Consider the following 20,041-nt stretch of genomic DNA (forward strand, 5'->3'; position numbering starts at 1 on the left):
GGTCTAGAAAATTGCCTGCAGAATAATTTTGCACGCTCAATTTTTCAGTTTTTGATTTGTTAAAAAAGTTTGAAATATCCAATAAATGTCGTTCCACTTCATGATTGTGTCCCACTTGCTGCTGATTCTTCACAAAAAAATACAGTTTTATATCTTTATGTTTGAAGCCTGAAATGTGGCAAAAGGTCGCAAAGTTCAAGTGGGCCGAATACTTTCGCAAGGCACTGTATCTTTCCGACAGATAAGATCTAAACTTGGCCAGAACTTGTTTGTGTAGACTAATTTGGGTTTCCAATCTCTCCAAAAGAATGTGGTGATCAATGGTATCAAAAGCAGCACTAAGGTCTAGGAGCTCGAGGACAAATGCAGAGCCTTGGTCTGATGCCATTAAAAGGTCATTTACCACCCTCACAAGAACAGTCTCAGTGCTATAATGGGGTCTAAAACCAGACTGAAGCGTTTTGTATACATTGTTTTTTCTTCAGGAAGGCATTGAGTTGCTGTGCAACAGCTTTTTCTAACATTTTTGAGAGGAATGAGAGATTCGATATACGCCAATAGTTTTTTATATTTTCTGGGTCAAGGTTTGGCTTTTTCAAGAGATGCTTTATTACTGCCACTTTTAGTGAGTTTGGTATACATCCGGTGGATAGAGAGACGTTTATTATGTTCAACATAGGAGGGCCAAGCACAGGAAGCAGCTCTCTCAGTAGTATATAGGAATAGGGTCCAGTATGCAGCTGGAAGGTTTAGAGGCCATGATTATTTTCATCAATGTGTCAAGAGATACAGTACTAAAAAACTTGAGTGTCTCCCTTGATCCTAGGTCCTGGCAGAGTTGTGCAGACTCAGGACAACTGAGCTTTGGAGGAATACGCAGATTTAAAGAGGAGTCCGTAATTTGCTTTCTAATGATCATGATCTTTTCCTCAAAGAAGGTCATGAATTTATCACTGCTGAAGTGAAAGCCATCCTCTCTTGGGGAATGCTGCTTTTCAATCACACGACCTCAACCCAATTGAGATGGTTTGGGATGAGTTGGACCGCAGAGTGAAGGAAAAGCAGTCAACAAGTGCTCCGCATATGTGGGAACTCCTTCAAGACTGTTGGAAAAGCATTCCAGGTGACTACCTCATGAAGCTGGTTGAGAGAATGCCAAGAGTGTGTAAAGCTGTCATCAAGGCAACAAGTGGCTACTTTGAAGAATCTAAAATCTAAAATATATTTGATTTGTTTATCACTTTTTTGGTTACTACATGATTCCATGTGTGTTATTTCATAGTTTAGATTTTTTTCACTATTATTCTACAATGTAGAAAATAGTCAAAATAAAGAAAAACCTTGAATGAGTAGGTGTGTCCAAACCTTTTACTGGTACTGTAGCAGTTTTGATTGCGCTGGTTCTACCACTTCGATTGCATGCTTTTCCAGGAGCAAGGAGATTTCTGAGGAGTGTTTGCTTTTGAGCAGGGTTACAACCTGTTGTTTTCAAGACACCCCTGAAAAGTGGGGGTCACTGACAAAATTGTAGTGTGTAGCCTTGTGTTAGAGTGCATAACACCCATTTGTTGGCCATTGACCATTTCTAGCTGGAAAGATAGTGCTTGAGAAAACGGTGTTGGAAAGAGGATGCTTGAGAAAACGGTGTTGTGATAGAGATTCGGTCCCATCAGGTTCTCAACTGGCCTACCTGGTTAAATAAAGGTGAAATATATACAGTGGGGAGAACAAGTATTTGATACACTGCCGATTTTGCAGGTTTTCCTACTTACAAAGCATGTAGAGGTCTGTAATTTTTATCATAGGTACACTTCAACTGTGAGAGATGGAATCTAAAACAAAAATCCAGAAAATCACATTGTATGATTTTTAAGTAATTAATTTGCATTTTATTGCATGACATACGTATTTGGTCACCTACAAACCAGTAGGAATTCTGGCTCTCACAGACCTGTTAGTTTTTCTTTAAGGAGCCCCCTGTTCTCCACTCATCACCTGTATTAACGGCACCTGTTTGAACTCATTACCTTTATAAAAGACACCTGTCCACACACTCAATCAAACAGACTCCAACCTCTCCACAATGGCCAAGACCAGAGAGCTGTGTAAGGACTACAGGGATACAATTGTAGACCTGCACAAGGCTGAGATGGGCTACAGGACAATAGGCAAGCAGCTTGGTGAGAAGGCAACAACTGTTGGCGCAATTATTGGAAAATGGAAGAAGTTCAAGATGACGGTCAATCACCCTCGGTCTGGGGCTCCATGCAAGATCTCACATCATGTGGCATCAATGATCATGAGGAAGGTGAGGGATCAGCCCAGAACTACACGGCAGGACCTGGTCAATGACCTGAAGAGAGCTGGGACCACAGTCTCAAAGAAAACCATTAGTAGCACACTACGCCGTCATGGATTAAAATCCTGCAGCGTACGCAAGGTCCCCCTGCTCAAGCCAGCGCATGTCCAGGCCCGTCTGAAGTTTGCTAATGACCATCTGGATGATCCAGAGGAGGAATGGGAGAAGGTCATGTGGTCTGATGAGACAAAAATAGAGCCTTTTATCTAAACTCCACTCGCCGTGTTTGGAGGAAGAAGAAGGATGAGTACAACACCAAGAACACCATGCCAACCATGAAGCAGGGAGGTGGAAACATCATTCTTTGCGGATGCTTTTCTGAAAAGGGGACAGGACGACTGCACCGTATTGAGGGGAGGATGGATGGGGCCATGTATCGCGAGATCTTGGCCAACAACCTCCTTCCATCAGTAAGAGCATTGAAGATGGGTCGTGGCTGGGTCTTCCAGCATGACAACGACCAGAAACACACAGCCAGGGCAAGTAAGGAGTGGCTCCGTAAGAAGCATCTCAAGGTCTTGGAGTGGCCTAGCCAATCTCCAGACCTGAACCCAATAGAAAATCTTTGGAGGCAGCTGAAAGTCCGTATTGCCAAGCAACAGCCCCGAAACCTGAAGGATCTGGAGAAGGTCTGTATGGTGGAGTGGGCCAAAATCCCTGCTGCAGTGTGTGCAAACCTGGTCAAGAACTACAGGAAACATATGATCTCTGTAATTGCAAAATTATATATTTCTGTACCAAATATTAAGTTCTGCTTTTCTGATATATCAAATACTTATGTCATGCAATAAAATGCAAATGAATTACTTAAAAATCATACAATGTGATTTTCTGGATTTATGTTTTAGATTCCGTCTCTCACAGTTGAAGTGTACCTATGATAATAAAAATTACAGACCTCTACATACTTTGTAAGTAAGAAAACCTGCAAAATGGGAAGTGTATCAAATACTTGTTCTCCCCACTGTATATTTTAAATTAATAAAAAATAGGAAGCGATCAGATGCCTGCATCATTTGTTAGGCAGCTCTTGGTCTGAACTGTGACAGAGAGAAGCAGGCAGAAGCAAATGATTTGTCCATATGGGCCAAAACCATCTCAACTGAACCGTGAACTGTAGGGGTTGGGTTTGGTACCGGCAAGGGAAACCTGGCCAGGATGTGCTTGAGGTCAAACTCAATGGTTGCCATATGACTGTCCAGTGACTTAATCTCTTTGCACATCTCAGTGTTGAGATTTGTGCCCAGGCAAGGAAGAGTGATGCAGTTTATTGATCATTGATCTGCGTAATAAACTCATCTGATGAGAATCCAGAGGCTCAGCTCCCAAAGCACGCAAGTCGACATTTCAATGCTCTTGGTTTGTGAGTGCAAGAGCTGCTACCCTGTGCAGCTGCTTGAGCATGTTCAGCTCCCGAGCAAAGAACGCAAAGTGTGTGCTCATCTGAGGCTAGGAGTTGTTTTTCACACTGCTGACATTGGGGATTAATAGCAATCTCGTAATGTAAAACACATACATGTGAGCTTGAAGAAAAGACAGTATGTCACGCCACACTGCCTTTTATAGGGACAGGTCACGTGGGTACATTAAGGGTGTGGCATGACTGTAAACATATTTCATATTAAGCATCTCAATCACATTGCGTGAAGGAGTCCCCATAGGACGTTTGGCAACCCGTTACAAAAGCGAAAGAGAACCGAAGCCATTTACAACCTTCTCTAAACACATCAATGGCTATGCATATATGGCAAGTGTTAAGTTGTATTTGTCAACATTTTAAGGGATGAGTAGATGGACATAACCTACTGCAATCATTCTGGTCGAACACATTCAAATATTGTGTGTGTGTGTGTGTGTGTGTGTGTGTGTGTGTGTGTGTGTGTGTGTGTGTGTGTGTGTGTGTGTGTGTGTGTGTGTGTGTGAGAGAGAGAGAGGGAGAAGGACCCCTTTGGTCTTCACAGTCTGAGTTCATCCTTGGTGAGAATGTCTTTACAAATACGGCTGGTTGTCATCACTGCCAGTGTGTATCATCAGGGTATCAGGAGATAGGAAGCCCATCTGCCTACTCTGACCCTCCAGCACTGTGACACCATCTTTTCTGAAACAGTAAAGCTGTTGCCTGACTCAATATTGTCAAAGTTGCTAGCCGTCGGTGTATCTACACTGCATATTAACTTTTTCCTTGCCATGGTCGACTGGAAATTGAGAGGCATATTAGCCAATAACAGTGTTAAATTAGTTCATTGATTTGTCATGTCCAGGTAACACAGTTATTCTTGCGATTAGAATCACTGGTGTTCAAGAAACATGTTACAATTTACATAAAGTTTTGAACTAAGTTTCCTGGATAATGGTTTCACAACAATACAATTGGCAGCACTTCACTGAAGAGCAATATTTTTTTATTGTAATTCTAATAGCAGAATACTTAATTTTTTATAATAGTTTCTGGTGACAGAGTTGTACTCTAAATCTGACTGAACACAGTTTAGCAACGTTGGACTAGTAACCGGAAGGTTGCAAGTTTAAACCCCCGAGCTGACTAGGTACAAATTTGTCGTTCTGCTCCTGAACAGGCAGTTAACCCACTGTTCCTAGGCCGTCATTGAAAATAAGAATTTGTTCTTAATTGACTTGCCTAGTTAAATAAAATAAAATAAATAAATTAGTCCTCAACTGTCAGCTTCATTAAATAGTTCCTGCAAAACACCAGTCACCAGTCAACAGTGAAGATGCTGGCCTTCTAGGCAGAATTCCTCTGTCCAGTGTCTGTGTTCTTTTGCCCATCTTAATCTTTTCTTTTAATTGGCCAGTCTGAGATATGGCTTTTTCTTTGCAACTCTGCCTAGAAGCCCAGCGTCCCGGAGTCACATCTTCACTGTTGACGTTGAGATGTGTTTTGTGGGTACTATTTAATGAAGCTGCCAGTTGAGGACTTGTGAGGCGTCTGTTTCTCAACCTAGACACTCTAATGTACTTGTCCTGTAACCCTCCAGGTAATCAAAATAATGCTTCCAGCCACAGCTCAGCCGTAAGCATTGACCAAGTAGGACTTACCAGCAGCCTACCATTGGATCCCAACCCACCAATGGAGAAACACAATTGCAAACCCAGCAACACATTTTTTTAAAACTCACTACTGCTGTGACTGTGGCGGAACATTTGCTCTGAAAACTGACCTACAAAAGCATTTGACTCTCGCCAAGAACAGACCCAGCATATGCCTCTTCTGCAAAAAAAAACGCTACAACTCCAACCTGTCAACTGAAGACCCATGTCAGACTCTCTCGTGTGGAGAAACTCTTCCGGCAAGACTTTTAAACTCAAAAGACATCTGACCAAGCACATGAAGGATCACACTGGAGAGAACCAATTAGGTGTGGGGACTGCGGGAAAAGCTTCAATGTGAAGTCGAACCTAACCACGCATGAACTGACTCACACAAGAGAGAAACCGTTGAGCTGTGATGACTGCGGGAATAGCATCTATGAGAAGGGACACCTAGCTGAACATATTGGGACCTACACGGGAGAGTATGGCTGATCGGTCTGCGGTACCGGATTCAAACAGAAGGCACTTCTGCTGAAGCATGTGGATAAAGTCCACAAAGGGAAGAAATTAAGAAAATGAAGCCACGGTGATCTTCTGTCAGAGGATTGGGAATTAAAAGGAGGGATGTGGACAACACTATTAGGAAAGCAAGGCAACTCTGAATCATTCTTGCAGTGGATTTTAGATGAATATGTGTAATGCATTTACGTTTGTAAAACATTCTATGTCAATAAAGTTTGATTTGATTTAATGATGATGTAATGATTAAACGGTGCAGATTATTTTCGGAAACTCACAGGTCTGCTGTTCAAAGTATGTTGTTTTCACAGTTTTAGACACAGGAAGTCCTGGTTTGTTTTGTAATGTCTCTCAGGCTAATGAGAGAATGGTCTGACTTATGTTGTTGATACTTTAAAAATATACCTTCCAGAAAATACTCTCCTTCCATTTGTCCAAAAGTATTTCTCATTCATTGTGTTCGAGCAATGCTCATTCATGTTTTAATTTTGTGTGAAGTAATGATATACAGTCGACTCAATAATATATGCCATATAGCAGATGTTTTGGGACTTGAGTGCATACATTTTAGTCCGGCTGTATCTGTTTGGGGGTGCCAAGTGAGGTTTTATTGGGCCCCCTCAACCTCACAACCCATGCAACAAGCAGATTTTCATATGGGCCCAAAACATGACTCGGGATTACATTAGTTCATCTCTATGCTTCATGGCTAGGTCTGTCTGTGACTGACATAAGAAGGAAAACTGCTGATGCACTACAATATTTCAAATGTGCACCTTGTGTTTTCTCAACATTGAAACTGTTTTGTTTGTTTTTCATCAGGAGCCCTATGCATAGTGTGTGGTCTGCATATAGGGCTTTAATGGCCTTTTGAAATGAATCCAGAAAGAGTATCATCTTTCTAAATGAACACCTAGATACACAGATTAACATGATGATGGCATAGCTCTTTCACTTAAAGTTCAAGGTTCACCTACTCAGTCACCCATTACTGCACCTTGACTCACTCTCTCGTGAGTGGCTTTCCAGAACGCATAAACACATACTGAATAACAGGAACACATACCATTTACTGAGGTCTAAGTATAAAACTTCACCTTTTCCACCTTCTCTTAAAAGTTCAAAGGGTGCATGTATGGAAGCAGCAGCTTCATTTGTTTGGGTGATAAAGAGAATTCCATTTCTTCAATTTAAAATTGTAATCAATATTCACTTTTTTTTAACTCACTACCACACCTGTGTTCTGTTCACTTCTATCAAGAAGAAATGTTATATAACATACAGTATCAAACAATGGTGTAAAGTAATTAAGTAAAAATACTTCAAATTACTATTTAAGCAGTTTTTGTTGGGCATCTGTACTTTACTTTACTATTTTTGACAACTTTTACTTTTTCTTCACTACATTCTTAAAGAAAATAATGTACTTTTACCTCCATACATTTTCCCTGACAAATGGTCCAATTCACATACTTATCAAGAGAACATCCCTGGTCATCCCTACTGCCTCTCATTTGGCGGACTCACTAAACACAAATGCATAGTTTGTAAATTATGTCTTAGTGTTGGAGTGTGCCCTGGCTATCCGTAAATTACAAAAACAAGAAAATTGGTTTTCTTAATATAAGGAATTTGAAAAATTTTTTACTTTACTTTTTATACTTAAGCATATTTAAAACCAAATACTTGGGGAGACTTTCACTTTTACTTGAGTCATTTTCTATTGAGGTATATTAACTTTTAATCAAGTGTCATGGATCCCTCCGAAACTGTGTCATTATGCACACCTGGTGCCCATTTCCTTGATTAGTAATTGTATTTATGTGCCCTTTTCCCCCCCATTCGGCTGTCCATTATTGTTCCCCCATTCGGCTGTCAATTATTGTTCCCATGGCCGTTGGTCGTGTGAGTACCTATGCGTTGTTTCAGCCGGTGCTGCGTGTTTTTGTGCGTTGTGTATTACGGGTCTCCTCCGGTGTCGTTCTAGGAGGTTTACCCTCGCTCTTTTGTTTGGGTACATCCCAGTGTTTTGTAGACATGTTTGTTTTTGGGGTGTATTAAAAACCCAGATGATGTAGTCCTGCGCCTGTCTCCAAATCCTTTATATCAGCGTGACATCAATTATGGGAATTGGGTACCTTTTCCACCACTGGAATAAATGAGAAAAGGAGACCAAGTTCTGGAAAAGTATTTCAAATTTATTAAACAAGTCTCAATGTACATTTGCTTGCAAAAACACATTCATTCGCAGTAGCAATATATTTTACACCATAAAGAAGTCTGTTTGTTTCCTTCAACTGCTAGTTTTCTACACTTCCTGTGGCCAGTAGAGGCATATTCAATTCCTTTGCTGTTTCACAAAACATCTATATTTTCTTTTCCGTTAGGTCCGTCCATATTGTCAGAGGTAAGGAGAGACCTCAATATCTAAAAGACACGTGATTTTTTTTCACTCGCTTTCTCTTCCTCCCTTCAACCATTATTTTTAGACTTGTTCCTACCCTCACAACATTCTTCAGTCCTTCTGTCCAATATTTAGTATACACCTTTCACAATGACGCCTCAAAGATTAAACCTTTTTTTCTGCAGCAATACTCATCAAATGTAGTGGATTACAAAAATTCCAACCCTGAAACAATCCACTGCTGCAAATATATTTTTTCACGAAGATCTGTATGATTGATGAAAACAGGTGAAATTATGGAAGTAAATAGTGTAAGTGTATTATCCTGCATTAAAGTAACTGTCCAGCGTTTCCAGATTTCGATTAAATATGACCAATTATTAATTACAATACGAGTGAAATAGTTTTCCATAAAAAAAATGGTAATTAGGTATGTTTTTCTGTGTTGGAATGGTGTGGGCGTACCCCAACAACAGAATGGTGTGGTCATATACCGCTCATTAAAAATATGAATGCGAGTACATCGCAGATTGGCCAGCTCATCCTCCCCAGGAAGGTGACATCATCCTCCTCTTTAAACGGTCTGTTTGAGATACATGTTTATAGCGTTGTTTCTCCAATTGCAGCTTTGGCCACAAATACGAGTATTGGATAAATCAACAACAAAACATAGTCATTAAATTAGATTTTTACTAGACAGTTACTTTAAAGGCCCAATGCATGCAAAAATGTGATTTGCCTGTGATTTTCTATATTTCCACACTAGGTTGGAATAATACTGTGAAAATTATGATCGTGCTCTTTTAGTGTAAGAGATGTTTGAAAAGACCGCCTGAAATGTCAGCCTGTTTTGGTGGGATAGAGTTTTGGCCTGTAAATTAGTTAATAATAGACAAATAAAAAAGAGAGTTCCAAACCTCTCTGCCAATAACAGCTCGTTTTCAATTTCCCCCTCCCCACTCACACCACTCCCAGACAGTCCTAGCAAAATTATTTATTAAGAAATTGCTCTTTGCTAAGCAGCTATTTTTGTTTATTTTTGGACCTTTAAAAATATCAAACAGCAATCCCAAAACATACTTATGAAGAGAGATGGATGGACTGGCCAGCAGTCCCGAAAGCATGTGGTTTGCTGTACACATCAATATAAAACAAATATGTTTGCACATATTGTATAGGGGGTCTGGAAAGAAAACACATTTTTTAAATACAGCGAAAGCCCCATCAACTTGTCCAAAACAGACTTCAACTCATAAATGTGAGATTACTGTATCCATGTTACTATAAAAACATCAAGAATACTTTCCACACCGCAAATCTTCAGTTGTGTTTTTATGAAACCTTATGAAATGTCTAAACATCCACCTCTTACTCACAGTGCTTGCTACCTGCATTAAGAGCACCTAAATGTGACAGGGCAAAATTGTCAACACTTAATGACATTACAGTAATAACAATTACCCAAGATAAACAGGCAACAACATACCAATTTCAGTAGAAGTATATCAAACCAAACCACATATTGCATAATGTGTCTTCAAGACAAGCGCTCATTCATTTTCAATAGTAAAATAATAACAAGGTTCAGAAAGGAAATAGAATGTCCACCATAATTGTTTTTAGTGCTAATATTGTTGGCAACATATAGTTTTTTTAACCAATTAAAACAATACAAGATTATACTGTACTGAACTGAACTCACCAACAGGGAGAAAGCAAACAGCAGGTGGCACCGTAACAGAGAGAAGGGAGGAAGCCAAGTACAGGTTCAGATCAAGGTCAATAAAGATACAAAGAGAGATATATGCCCTCTTCCATTCTCCTGAGGACTTAGTTCAAGTGTGCTGTCCAAGTGTGCTGTCATGCCTCATGTACTTGCAAAATAAATAAATGGGACAACCTGCACCCTTCCGGAAGTTGTGCATTTTAGAACATAGACCTCTAGTGTGGAGAATGCGACAAAGAAAATGTCTACAACATGTTTCCCAATCCATTCCTAGGAACCTCTCAGTGAGCACTTATTTTTAGCCCAGCACTTGCACACCTAATTTAACTCCTCAACCCTTGATTTGTTGGCACAGGTGTGTTAATGCTGGGCTAGAACAAAGGGGCAGTGCTGGGGGTCCCACATGAATGGATTTGGAGCCTAATCTTATTAATAACCAATGGAGGGTGGGTTTTACAATCATGCTCTTCTTATGTAAAAATACATGATCACTATTATTAATTCAATGTACAGATTAAAATGATTATCATGACAATGCCTGTGAGAACGATTGCATGAGGTTATATTGCATTGCATGAGTATTGCAATACCAAATCAAAATGACCCAAAATCAAACATGGAAATAAAATATACAGCACATGGTAAAAAACTACATTAACTAGTAAACATTTCTGCCAAACTCCCAAATGTAACACAGAGTTGTTAAGAAAAGAAAGGGGGATAGAGTGGGTAGCCTACTTCAGAAAGGTGAGGCAATAACAATCCTGTCGGTTGAGATGACCAAGAACCGTGATGACCATGAACCAAATAGTCCAGACGGTAGGGTTAGTGGCACTGGAGGGCCCAGAACACATCAGGACACGTCAAAAGTCACTCCTATGTGGGAAACAGAACACGTCAGAGCATGTCAAAATTCACTCATGTGTGGGAAACAGAACAAGTCAGGGCATGTCAAAATTCACTCCTGTGTGGGAAACAGAACACAAGATAATGGGAGACTAGGATTAGGAAACTGGAAACTTGTCATGGTTCCTACATAAAATGTTAACACTTTAGTTGAAGAAAAAAAGGTACTATCTAGAACCTAAAAGGGTTCTTCAGCTGTCCCCATAGGATAACCCTTTGAAGAACCCTTTTTGGTTCCAGGTAGAATCCTTTTGGGTTCCATGTAAAACCCTTTCCACAGTGGGTTCTACATGGAACCCAAAAGGGTTCTACCTGAAACCAAAAAGGGTTTTACCTGGAACTAAAAAGAGTTCTCCTATGGGGACAGCTGAAGAACCCTTTTGGAACCCTTTTTTAAGAGTATACCTAAAGAATCATGCTTATTTACTGCTACAAATTAATGTGGCATGTATGGAAATAAATATCCTTCAAATAAAGTATTCCCCCCCAAAAAAACAATGAACTGCAGGAATTACAACATAACATTTTTCTGCAATTAACATTAATAGTCCTTGTATTATAACCATAACCAAGGGGTATGTGGACACCTGCTCGTCAAACATCTAATTCCAAAATCATGGGCATTAATATGTAGATGGTCCCTCCTTCGCTGCTATAACAGCCTCCACTCTGCTGGGAAGGCTTTCCACTAGATGTTGGAACATTGCTGTGGGAACTTGCTTCCATTCAGTTACAAGAGAATTAGTGAGGTCGGGCACTGATGTTGGGTGATTAGACCTGGCTCGCAGTCAGCTTTCCAATTCATCGCAAAGGTGTTCGGTGGTGTTGAGGTCATGGCTCTGTGCAGGCCAGTCAAGTTGTTCCACACCGATCTCAACAATTTCTGTATGGACCTCACTTTGTGCACGGGGGCATTTCATGCTAAAACAGGAAAGGGCCTTCCACAAACTGTTGCCACAAAGTTGGAATCACAGAATCGCCTAGAATGTCATTGTATGCTGTAGCGTTAAGATTTCCCTTCACTGGAACTAAGGGGCCCGAACCATGAAAAACAGCCCCAGACCATTATTCCTCCTCCACAAAACTTTACATTTAGCACTATGCATTGGGACAGGTAGCGTTTTCCTGGCATCCGCCAAACCCAGATTCGTCAGTCGGACTGCCAGATGATGAAGAGTGGTTCATCACTCCAGAGAAGGCTTTTCCACTTCTCCAGAGTCCAATGGCGGCGAGCTGTACACCACGTCCGTCGACACTTGTCATTGCACATGGTGATCTTAAGCTTGTGCGGCTGCTCGGCCATGGAAACCCATTTCATGAAGCTCCCGAAGAACAGTTCTTGTGCTGGCGTTGCTTCCAGAGGCAGTTTGAAACTCGGTAGTGAGTGTTGCAACCAAGGACAGACGATTATTACCTGCTTCAGCATTCGGCAGTCCCATTCTGTGAGCTTGTGTGGCCTACCACTTCGCGTCTGCGTCGTTGTTGCTCCAAGAAGTTTCCACTTCACTTCACAAACAGCACTTACAGTTGATTGGGCCAGCTCTAGCAGGGCAGAAATTTGATGAACTGACTTGTTGGAACGGTGGCATCCTATGACGGTGCCACGTTAAAAATCACTTTTCAGTACGGCCAGTCTACTGCCAATGTTTGTCTATGGAGATTGCATGGCGGGGTGCTCGATTTTATACACCTGTCAGCAATGGGTGTGGCTGAAATAGCCGAATCCCCTAATATGAAAGGGTGTCCACACACCTTTGGCCATGTAGTGTACTTGGTATAAAACTTTTTAGTTGGGTAGGGGAAGTCCCAATCTAATTGTCTGCTGTGCTTGTGTCCCTGCTGGTACTGTATGTGCCCATGATTTGTTTATGTAATGGCTGAGTGCCGGAGATGATGGTCCACTTCTCACTTTTTCCCTTCTGCGTGACTGTGTCCTATAAAAAGGTTGACGCCGTTGCAGCCCTGCGTTGCCACAGCCAAGAGCCTTGATTTCCAGCAGCAGCTGGCCTACCCCTGTATCAGCACAACAAGTGCCTTGCATCGCACTGACCTTTCCCTCCCTCCCCTGGCCCCCTAGCTATGCTGGCCTGGCCACGCCTCTTCCCCTTCCCCAGCAAACACCAACCAATGCCCCTCTGGGCCAGCCCAGGTCTCCTATCCCTGATATTATTCTTGATAGTTTTAATATGACACATAATTATGTTACTGGAAGCAGCGAGTATACTTTGAGATGTGTGTAAACAGTGTTTCTTAACTCCGTCCCTTGAACATCCCACTCCCAAGGTTGCACATGTTCCAGCCAAGTTCAAGCACACCTGATTCAACATATAAAGGGCCTGGTGTTGAGTTCAACGGTTGAATCAGGCATGCTTGAGCAGGGCTAGCATACAAGTGTGCAACCTAGGTCCGGAGTTGAGAAACACTGCAAGAGAGGCATGTCTGCAGGTGAAATGGGCTTGCCTTAGCCGAATAGAACTGTATCCTTCATCCCAAACAGCATGCTTAAAAATAGCAGGTGGTTAATGTCACTTGTTTTAAACAGAGCTGTTTTGATACCAGGTCTGGAAAGAGGTTAAAGTTCAAAAGGTTGTGCATGCTAGAGTTGCGTTACTCAGGTGTGGGTTACCACCTTTTAATTCCCTTTACTCGAATAAATAACTGTTGCGGAATGCCAACAGGCTCATAAACACGGGGCTTCAGGTCACCTGCAACACCTTCTGTCCCTGTCTACACACGTTATTACCTGCAGTAATGATGGCCCTCAAACCATCACGGTCACCTAATAATCCCCAGTTTACAATTGGCTCATTCATCCCCCTCCTCTCCCCTGTAACTATTCCCCAGGTCGTTGCTGCAAATGAGAAATGTTCTAAGTCAACTTACCTGGTAAAATAATGGATAAATAAATCAATTAAATTATATGTTAATTAACTGGTTCAAAGGCTCCCACCTGGGAAAATACTGTACCTCTTGAACTGTAAGGACGTGTTTACAGTGGAACTGGTTTGTACAAGACGTCTCGGCCTAGACACATATTTTTGTAGTTAAGAAGATGGAGTATTTTTGTAGTTAAGAAGATGGAGTATTTTTGCAGTTAAGATGTTCTTCTATTCTATGATCCCGACTTATTCATTTGAAACAGCATTATTGTGTTTTTTGGGACTGAAATGTCACCCATCAATCTTCCCTTAAAATAGCCTAAGACTTGACACCAACAATCACCTGGAACAATATCCATAGATGTTTTACTCCATTATAGTGTAGGGAAAGATACATTGGTGTGCAAGTGATTAAGATTGTCAATTATACTGTCATAATTAGGATGTAAATTACGCTGATTAGTGAGAAGAAAGAAATATAACAAGGGCTGCCTGTCTTAATGCAGCCATACTATATGATAGAGAACTCAAAAAAATCACTTACGTATCATGTGACAGGTCCTGCCGTTTACCTGTGCTCCACCACAAAGCTCATGGTGGTCCCATCGAAAGAGGGCGGGGCGATGATGCGTGGTCCCTGCTGGGAGGTGAAGCCCTGGACCCCCGGCCTGCCCTGCTGCTGGACGTGGCCCATACTGGAGCCTCCAGCCAAGGGAGACTTCCCAGACCCTGTGGCCATGTAGTAAGGACTCTCCATGTCCATGTAGTCTGGCTGGGAGGAACCGCCTTTGTTTCCGGACTCTTCCTGCTCCAACGGCATGGAGAGCTGCGACTGCATTCTAGTGGGGATCAGGGTAGGCGTGCTGGGCATGGCGGGTATGAAGCCTGGGTAGATCATGTAGGTGGGGCCATAGGAGCCGGGACTCAGGGCTAAAGGCGAGATGGGCATGGGCATGGGCGGCATTTGGGGCATGGACATGGACATGGGAGACATGGGCTGCTGGGACATGGGCACGTCCACATACTGGCCCGTCTCGGGGTCGAAAAGGCGGCGGGTGGCCTGCTGGACGGGGGTGTCCACCAGGTAGTAGTTCCCTGTACTGGGGTCAAATAGCATCTTTCTCTGGGTGCGCTGGTAGTGGTCGATCTGGGGGATGGCTTGTGGGGACATGGTTGGGGAAAAGCAGTACATCTGTGGTTGGGTGGACGCCATGCTCTGAGCCATGGGCATGTGGTAGATGGTGGCAGTTGGCGTGTCCTGTGCTCTCGTCTCCATGACGATGGTGGAGCGTTTCTGTGGGGAAAGTCGGGTCTCTTCCTGCCTCCTGGCGCCGCAATAACCGGGTGGGCTGGCCATCTGGGTCTTGGCGCCAGTGGCGGGGAAGGTGTAGATTGCTGTCTTCTCACATCCACCGCCAGCGGACACAGCGGTTTGCTTGGCGCTGGTGGCATGAGACTTGACGGGGATGGTGAGATAGTTTTCGTGCTCGACTGAAGCTCTGCTGAACTGGAAGGGCATGTCTGCCTTCATACTGTTGGCCGTCTCCCTCTGTCTCTCCCTCTGTCTCTCTCTCTGTCTCTCCTCTGCCTTTCTGAGCTGCTGGGAGATTTTCACTGACACCGGAAGTTTAGGAGACACTGGGCTGAAGCCTTTGCAGTAAGGTGATTGTGATGCAGCATGTGGCTGTGATGATGCCTTGTTATTGTTATTTGTGGGGGGGTTTCCTGAAGCCATGGAGCTGACATTAAACACATTATTGGTACCCATTGGTGTTCCACCTAGCTGAGCCAGGGATTTGGGCACATCCTGGCTGATGGGAATGTGAAAAGTCTTCAGGGGTTCTTTCTCCTCTCGTTTGGGTGGTGTCTTTTCGCAAACGGGCAAGGCGGTCGTAGCAGGCAGGGATTTGTCAGAGTTAAGGTATGAGTCTCTCCGGATGAGCTTGTCCATGTTAAATGTTGGCACGGTCATGGCATTGGCCACATTCACTCCTTCCTCCTCTGGCCCATGCTCCTCGCTGGATATGAGAGAGAGCAGATGACTGTCTGATAATATGGAGTGTGGCTCTGATTTCCTCTTCCACTCATTTCTATCAAAAACATACAACTGCTCCATGGTTTTGACTGCAGCCTGTAATTTCTCGAAGGCACCCACGTTGGACATTTTACACTCAGGTTTTGCCTTGTCACCGATGTCAGGTGTTTTATCCTGTCTTCTAGAAGCTGTTCTGGTTTCAATTACAAGTCCAATGGGGCCTTCAGAAGAATCACCTTTCAGTTGTTTTGTATTGTATAATGGCGCTCTCCATGTCGGTTGGTGGAAGTCGCTTTTGGTGCCCTCTTGCTGGGGTGATGACCTGTCAACTTCAAATAAATCCTCGTTGAGTCTAGATTTAGAATACCCAGTTAGATTTCCAGATTGCTTCCCATTCCCATTGGTATTGGTATTCACAGACTGACACTTTATTACTATGGGGGAAAGCGACGCAGGGTTTCGATAAGACCCCTGTTTGAAAAGCTTTTGATCTGAGTTAAGGTCGCCGGCGGTGGCGTTATTATCCAACGACACAAAGTGATAAGAACTTTTAACCAATTTACGCACGTCTCTAACTTGGTGTATAGGTGTTTGCAGCTTGCCCCTGTGGTCTCGTATGTCTCTGACCGTGAAGTGTGGTACTTTTTCGGAGGACTCACCCTTCAACGCTGCGGCGAGCGCTTGACATCTGGACTCGTCGCCTGCCTTTTTCAGGTTGACTGAGTTGCAGCCTATATTGGAAGGCACCCGCTTTGCAACGTTGAACGGGTCGCTTTTGTTTTCTTTTACACTCCGTAAACTGATTTTAATTTCGGGTGATTTGGATGTTACCACACTCCTCGGACCAGCGACGTATTGGGTGTTGGTGGCGCGTAATTTCATACCTCCTCCCTCTCCTTGATCCGCGGCAGCGCGGGTCGAATAATTCATAGTCGGCAGCTGCTTTGAAACTTCTCTCTCATTGGACAGTTGTTGGATACTTGGCACAAACAAATGTAAAATTTTGGTTAGCTCACTGTTGCCTGAATCGGTGTACAAGTCCGTTTCCCCCTGGTTGTCGTTGGACGAAGACGGTTTCCCCTCCGGAGTTTTATCGTTTATATGTTCCTTTTGAAACTCTAGCTCACCGTCCCTCCAGGATCTGAATGCGCTATTTTGGCTGCGTAGCAGTGTGTTGTTGGCCACTTCGAATGCTCCTTTTTTAGTATCGAATCCTACTTCATTTGTCGACGCTAAATTAGTTTCTGGTGCAAGAGTTAAAGTGTCTTGTCTCCGACATTCGTCCTTGGCATCGCACGAGCTAGTGTCCACTAAGTCCCCTAGTTCATCGACACAAACAATAGTTAAGTCAGAACTCGCCTCTGAGTATTTCGGGCTTTGCCTTTGGAAATCCTTGGACTCTTTCGGTGTAGCCCTCTCCCTCTCCATGTGCGCAATTTCAGGCTCTTGTCGGAGAAGGCAGTGAGATGGAGCGTGATAGGACTCGCGTATCTCCCCCCTCTCCATTTTGCGCTCCTGCTCAAACTGCATTTTCTTAGAAATTACATTTTTAAGAAGGCTCGAGGCGAATATTGCTTTCTTGTGTGTGCCTTCCATGGTTTCCCCTGCATTACAGGGTTGCCTGCTGGCCTCATTCCCCTGGCCGCTTGGCAAGGTGCTGGTAACTTCATCTGTGGAACGTGATCCTGTTACGTTTTGTGCAAATTTCGAGCGCCTTTCACTCCCAGGCAGCCCTGATTTGACATTACAACGAATATTTAATGTTTCTGTGAGCGTGATAACTCCACCGTGCCCCGTCCCAAATTTTCCCATAAGCTCAAGTTTCTTTGCTGCAGAAGAGGCGTTATAGGGACCAGAAAGAGCACCATTCAATGCAAAGAGCTTGTTCGGGGGCGGTTTAGTACTAGCCAATGCCAAACCCTTATATCCTTTATTGTCTTTATTCTTAGCAATTTCAGAGGATGGCGTGGAACTTTTATGAGACCCTGTGTTTGGTTCGCGTCCCTGAGACATGTTCATGTTGCCATATTTAAGGTCAACAAAAGTTGACCACCTGTTCAACCCCAGCTCGGAGGCGGAGGACTCGCTGGAGGTACTGAAATTGATGGCATCAAAATAAGGGTATGCTAAACTCTTGAACGCTCTGGCAGTCAAGTTGCGCACTTCCTTATCCGCATCGTCAAGTTCACTGACGGCGCTGGACGCACCGCTGGAATAGTCGTTAACATCTTTGCCTTTTAAATTCTTGCCAAAGTGCAAGCGTCCGGGGGCGGCTATGAAACACTTAGCGCTATCACAGACATTCTCCGTATTTGCATCACCAGCTCCTCTAAAAACGTAGCGACTCATGTCTCCGGCGTGCTTGGCATGACAAGTAATATTTTCATTTTCTTGGACGTCGCTAGGCTCATTTATAGCTCGAGAAGTCGTTTTGATTGACAGGTGGATCTGTCCTATAACATTATTTTGGTTCTTTGACAGACTTTCATCTGAGATGGCGCACTTGTCCCTGTCCCCGAGATCACTTTCCAGCTTAGTGCTGACTGCCGCACCGCTATTAGCCTGACCCTGATTGCTTTTCACCCTCTTCTCTCTTCCTGCCATCGTTCCATCGCCGTCAAAAGCAGCATAATCTACAAAAGAGTAGATCTGGTTATCATCCCACTCCTGTCCGATATCATTATCGACATCGTGATCTGAAAGCTCGGAGAGCTGGATCTCGTGCGTGGTTATGTAATGAGGCTCATCCTCCACGGTACTGCAAGGCACGCAATCTTCACAATCACCGGTCAGCACCAAGCTCACATCATCATCCGATTCACTTTGCCCGCTTAACATGTCAGTATATTGTAAATCTTCATTGTCAATTGGCATATTTTCTACATCCTCAAACGCGTCCTTTTCCGGTGTCCACTCCGCGGTGACCTCCCTATTACCAACGTATCTAGGGGATTCGGGAGAGTCCATCATGTTTTCATTCAGGTTAGGAACCTCAGAGAAGCAGACAGTTCCAAGAAACCCTGATAGATAGCCCTTGGCACACTCCTTTGTGTTAATATCCTCCTTTAATTTGTCGCCGTTGATATGATCAGTCACCTTACTCATCAGGTCTCCGTCTCCAGAAGTTTTCTCTTCTGCTCTCGAGCCACCGTTGCCCTCGTCAATCGCCATTTGGCTCCCCTCACCGGTGACAGTGTTCGTGTCGTCTGTATCTATGTCAAGTAAATCATTCAATTCAACGTACTTCGATTCTTCTTGCCTCCCAGTGGTATCCGTGATATCTTGCATGCGCTTTTTTAACACGACGGTGGACTTTGGGTAAATTCGATTTTTGTCGGACGCGTCCATTGTTTCCATTGCATTATGCACGCCTTTTATGCTGTCTATTTTACATTTGGCATAAGATAGAAAAGAAACAATAGAGGTAGAGGTCCCCAGGATTCCCTACTTCACTCCCTGATGTCCAGAGAATCAACCACAGGATCCTAGTGGAGGTATTGCTGTGCGCGGCGCCTCTGGCCAACAGTGGCACTCCGGACTGTCACTTCGGATGCCATTGGACACGCCGGCACTACAGACATTCCATACTGGAAGCATAAAGCATCTAAAATGATTAGCTATTTCTGAACCGGTGCGCGCTTCCACAGGCGTGAACAAAATTAACACATTAAGCTATAGGCCTACTGTATAATGGATATTTTGAGTTGCTCCAACTCCAAGTCTGAACTTGGGAGATGAACAGAATAGGCATTGTGTGATGGGACGGACCCGTTGCAAATAGTCGTAACAATACACACATATAGAAATAGTGACGAAATGTTAAAACGGCTATTTTTAACCTCGGTTATGTGCAGCGTGTTTAGTTTCACACCAGAGACAAGGCTGTCTCACAGACATACCACCCAAGTGCAAACAACCCACTGGGCACAGGCGTCAATTCAACATCTATTCCACCTTGGTTCAACGTAATTGAAATTACGTGGAAACAACGTTGATTCAACCAGTATGTGCCCAGTGGGAATGACTGGGAGGGATTTAGAACTGAATGTAAATGCTTGTAAACGCCTAAGTGTATTATCACACTTTTATGCACGGCATTTTAAGCCACATGATAATTATTTTAAGACTAAAAGTGAGATGCGTGTCACTGGGTGGGAATAGG

General features: G+C 43.4%; 1 protein-coding gene across 1 annotated transcript; it reads right to left on the bottom strand.

Moving 5' to 3' along the window:
* Nucleotides 1-8,106: 8,106 nt before the first annotated feature.
* lg10h4orf54 (linkage group 10 C4orf54 homolog) lies at nucleotides 8,107-19,368 on the bottom strand. The gene is made up of 2 exons (XM_024434762.2): nucleotides 14,389-19,368; nucleotides 8,107-10,935 (listed from the first exon to the last, which is right to left on the bottom strand). Exon 1 carries the CDS (start codon nucleotides 19,234-19,236, stop codon nucleotides 14,413-14,415), a length of 4,824 nt encoding a protein of 1,607 aa, XP_024290530.2. The 5' UTR covers nucleotides 19,237-19,368; the 3' UTR covers nucleotides 8,107-10,935; nucleotides 14,389-14,412.
* Between the last annotated feature and the right edge of the window lie 673 nt (nucleotides 19,369-20,041).

Source organism: Oncorhynchus tshawytscha, linkage group LG10 (assembly GCF_018296145.1).
Source record: "Oncorhynchus tshawytscha isolate Ot180627B linkage group LG10, Otsh_v2.0, whole genome shotgun sequence".
Taxonomy (NCBI): Eukaryota; Metazoa; Chordata; class Actinopteri; order Salmoniformes; family Salmonidae; genus Oncorhynchus; species Oncorhynchus tshawytscha.

What these genes read in the sequence shown, in the direction of transcription:
- lg10h4orf54 (XM_024434762.2), bottom strand. Translation starts at nt 19,236, where the DNA reads ATGGAAACAATGGACGCGTCCGACAAAAATCGAATTTACCCAAAGTCC.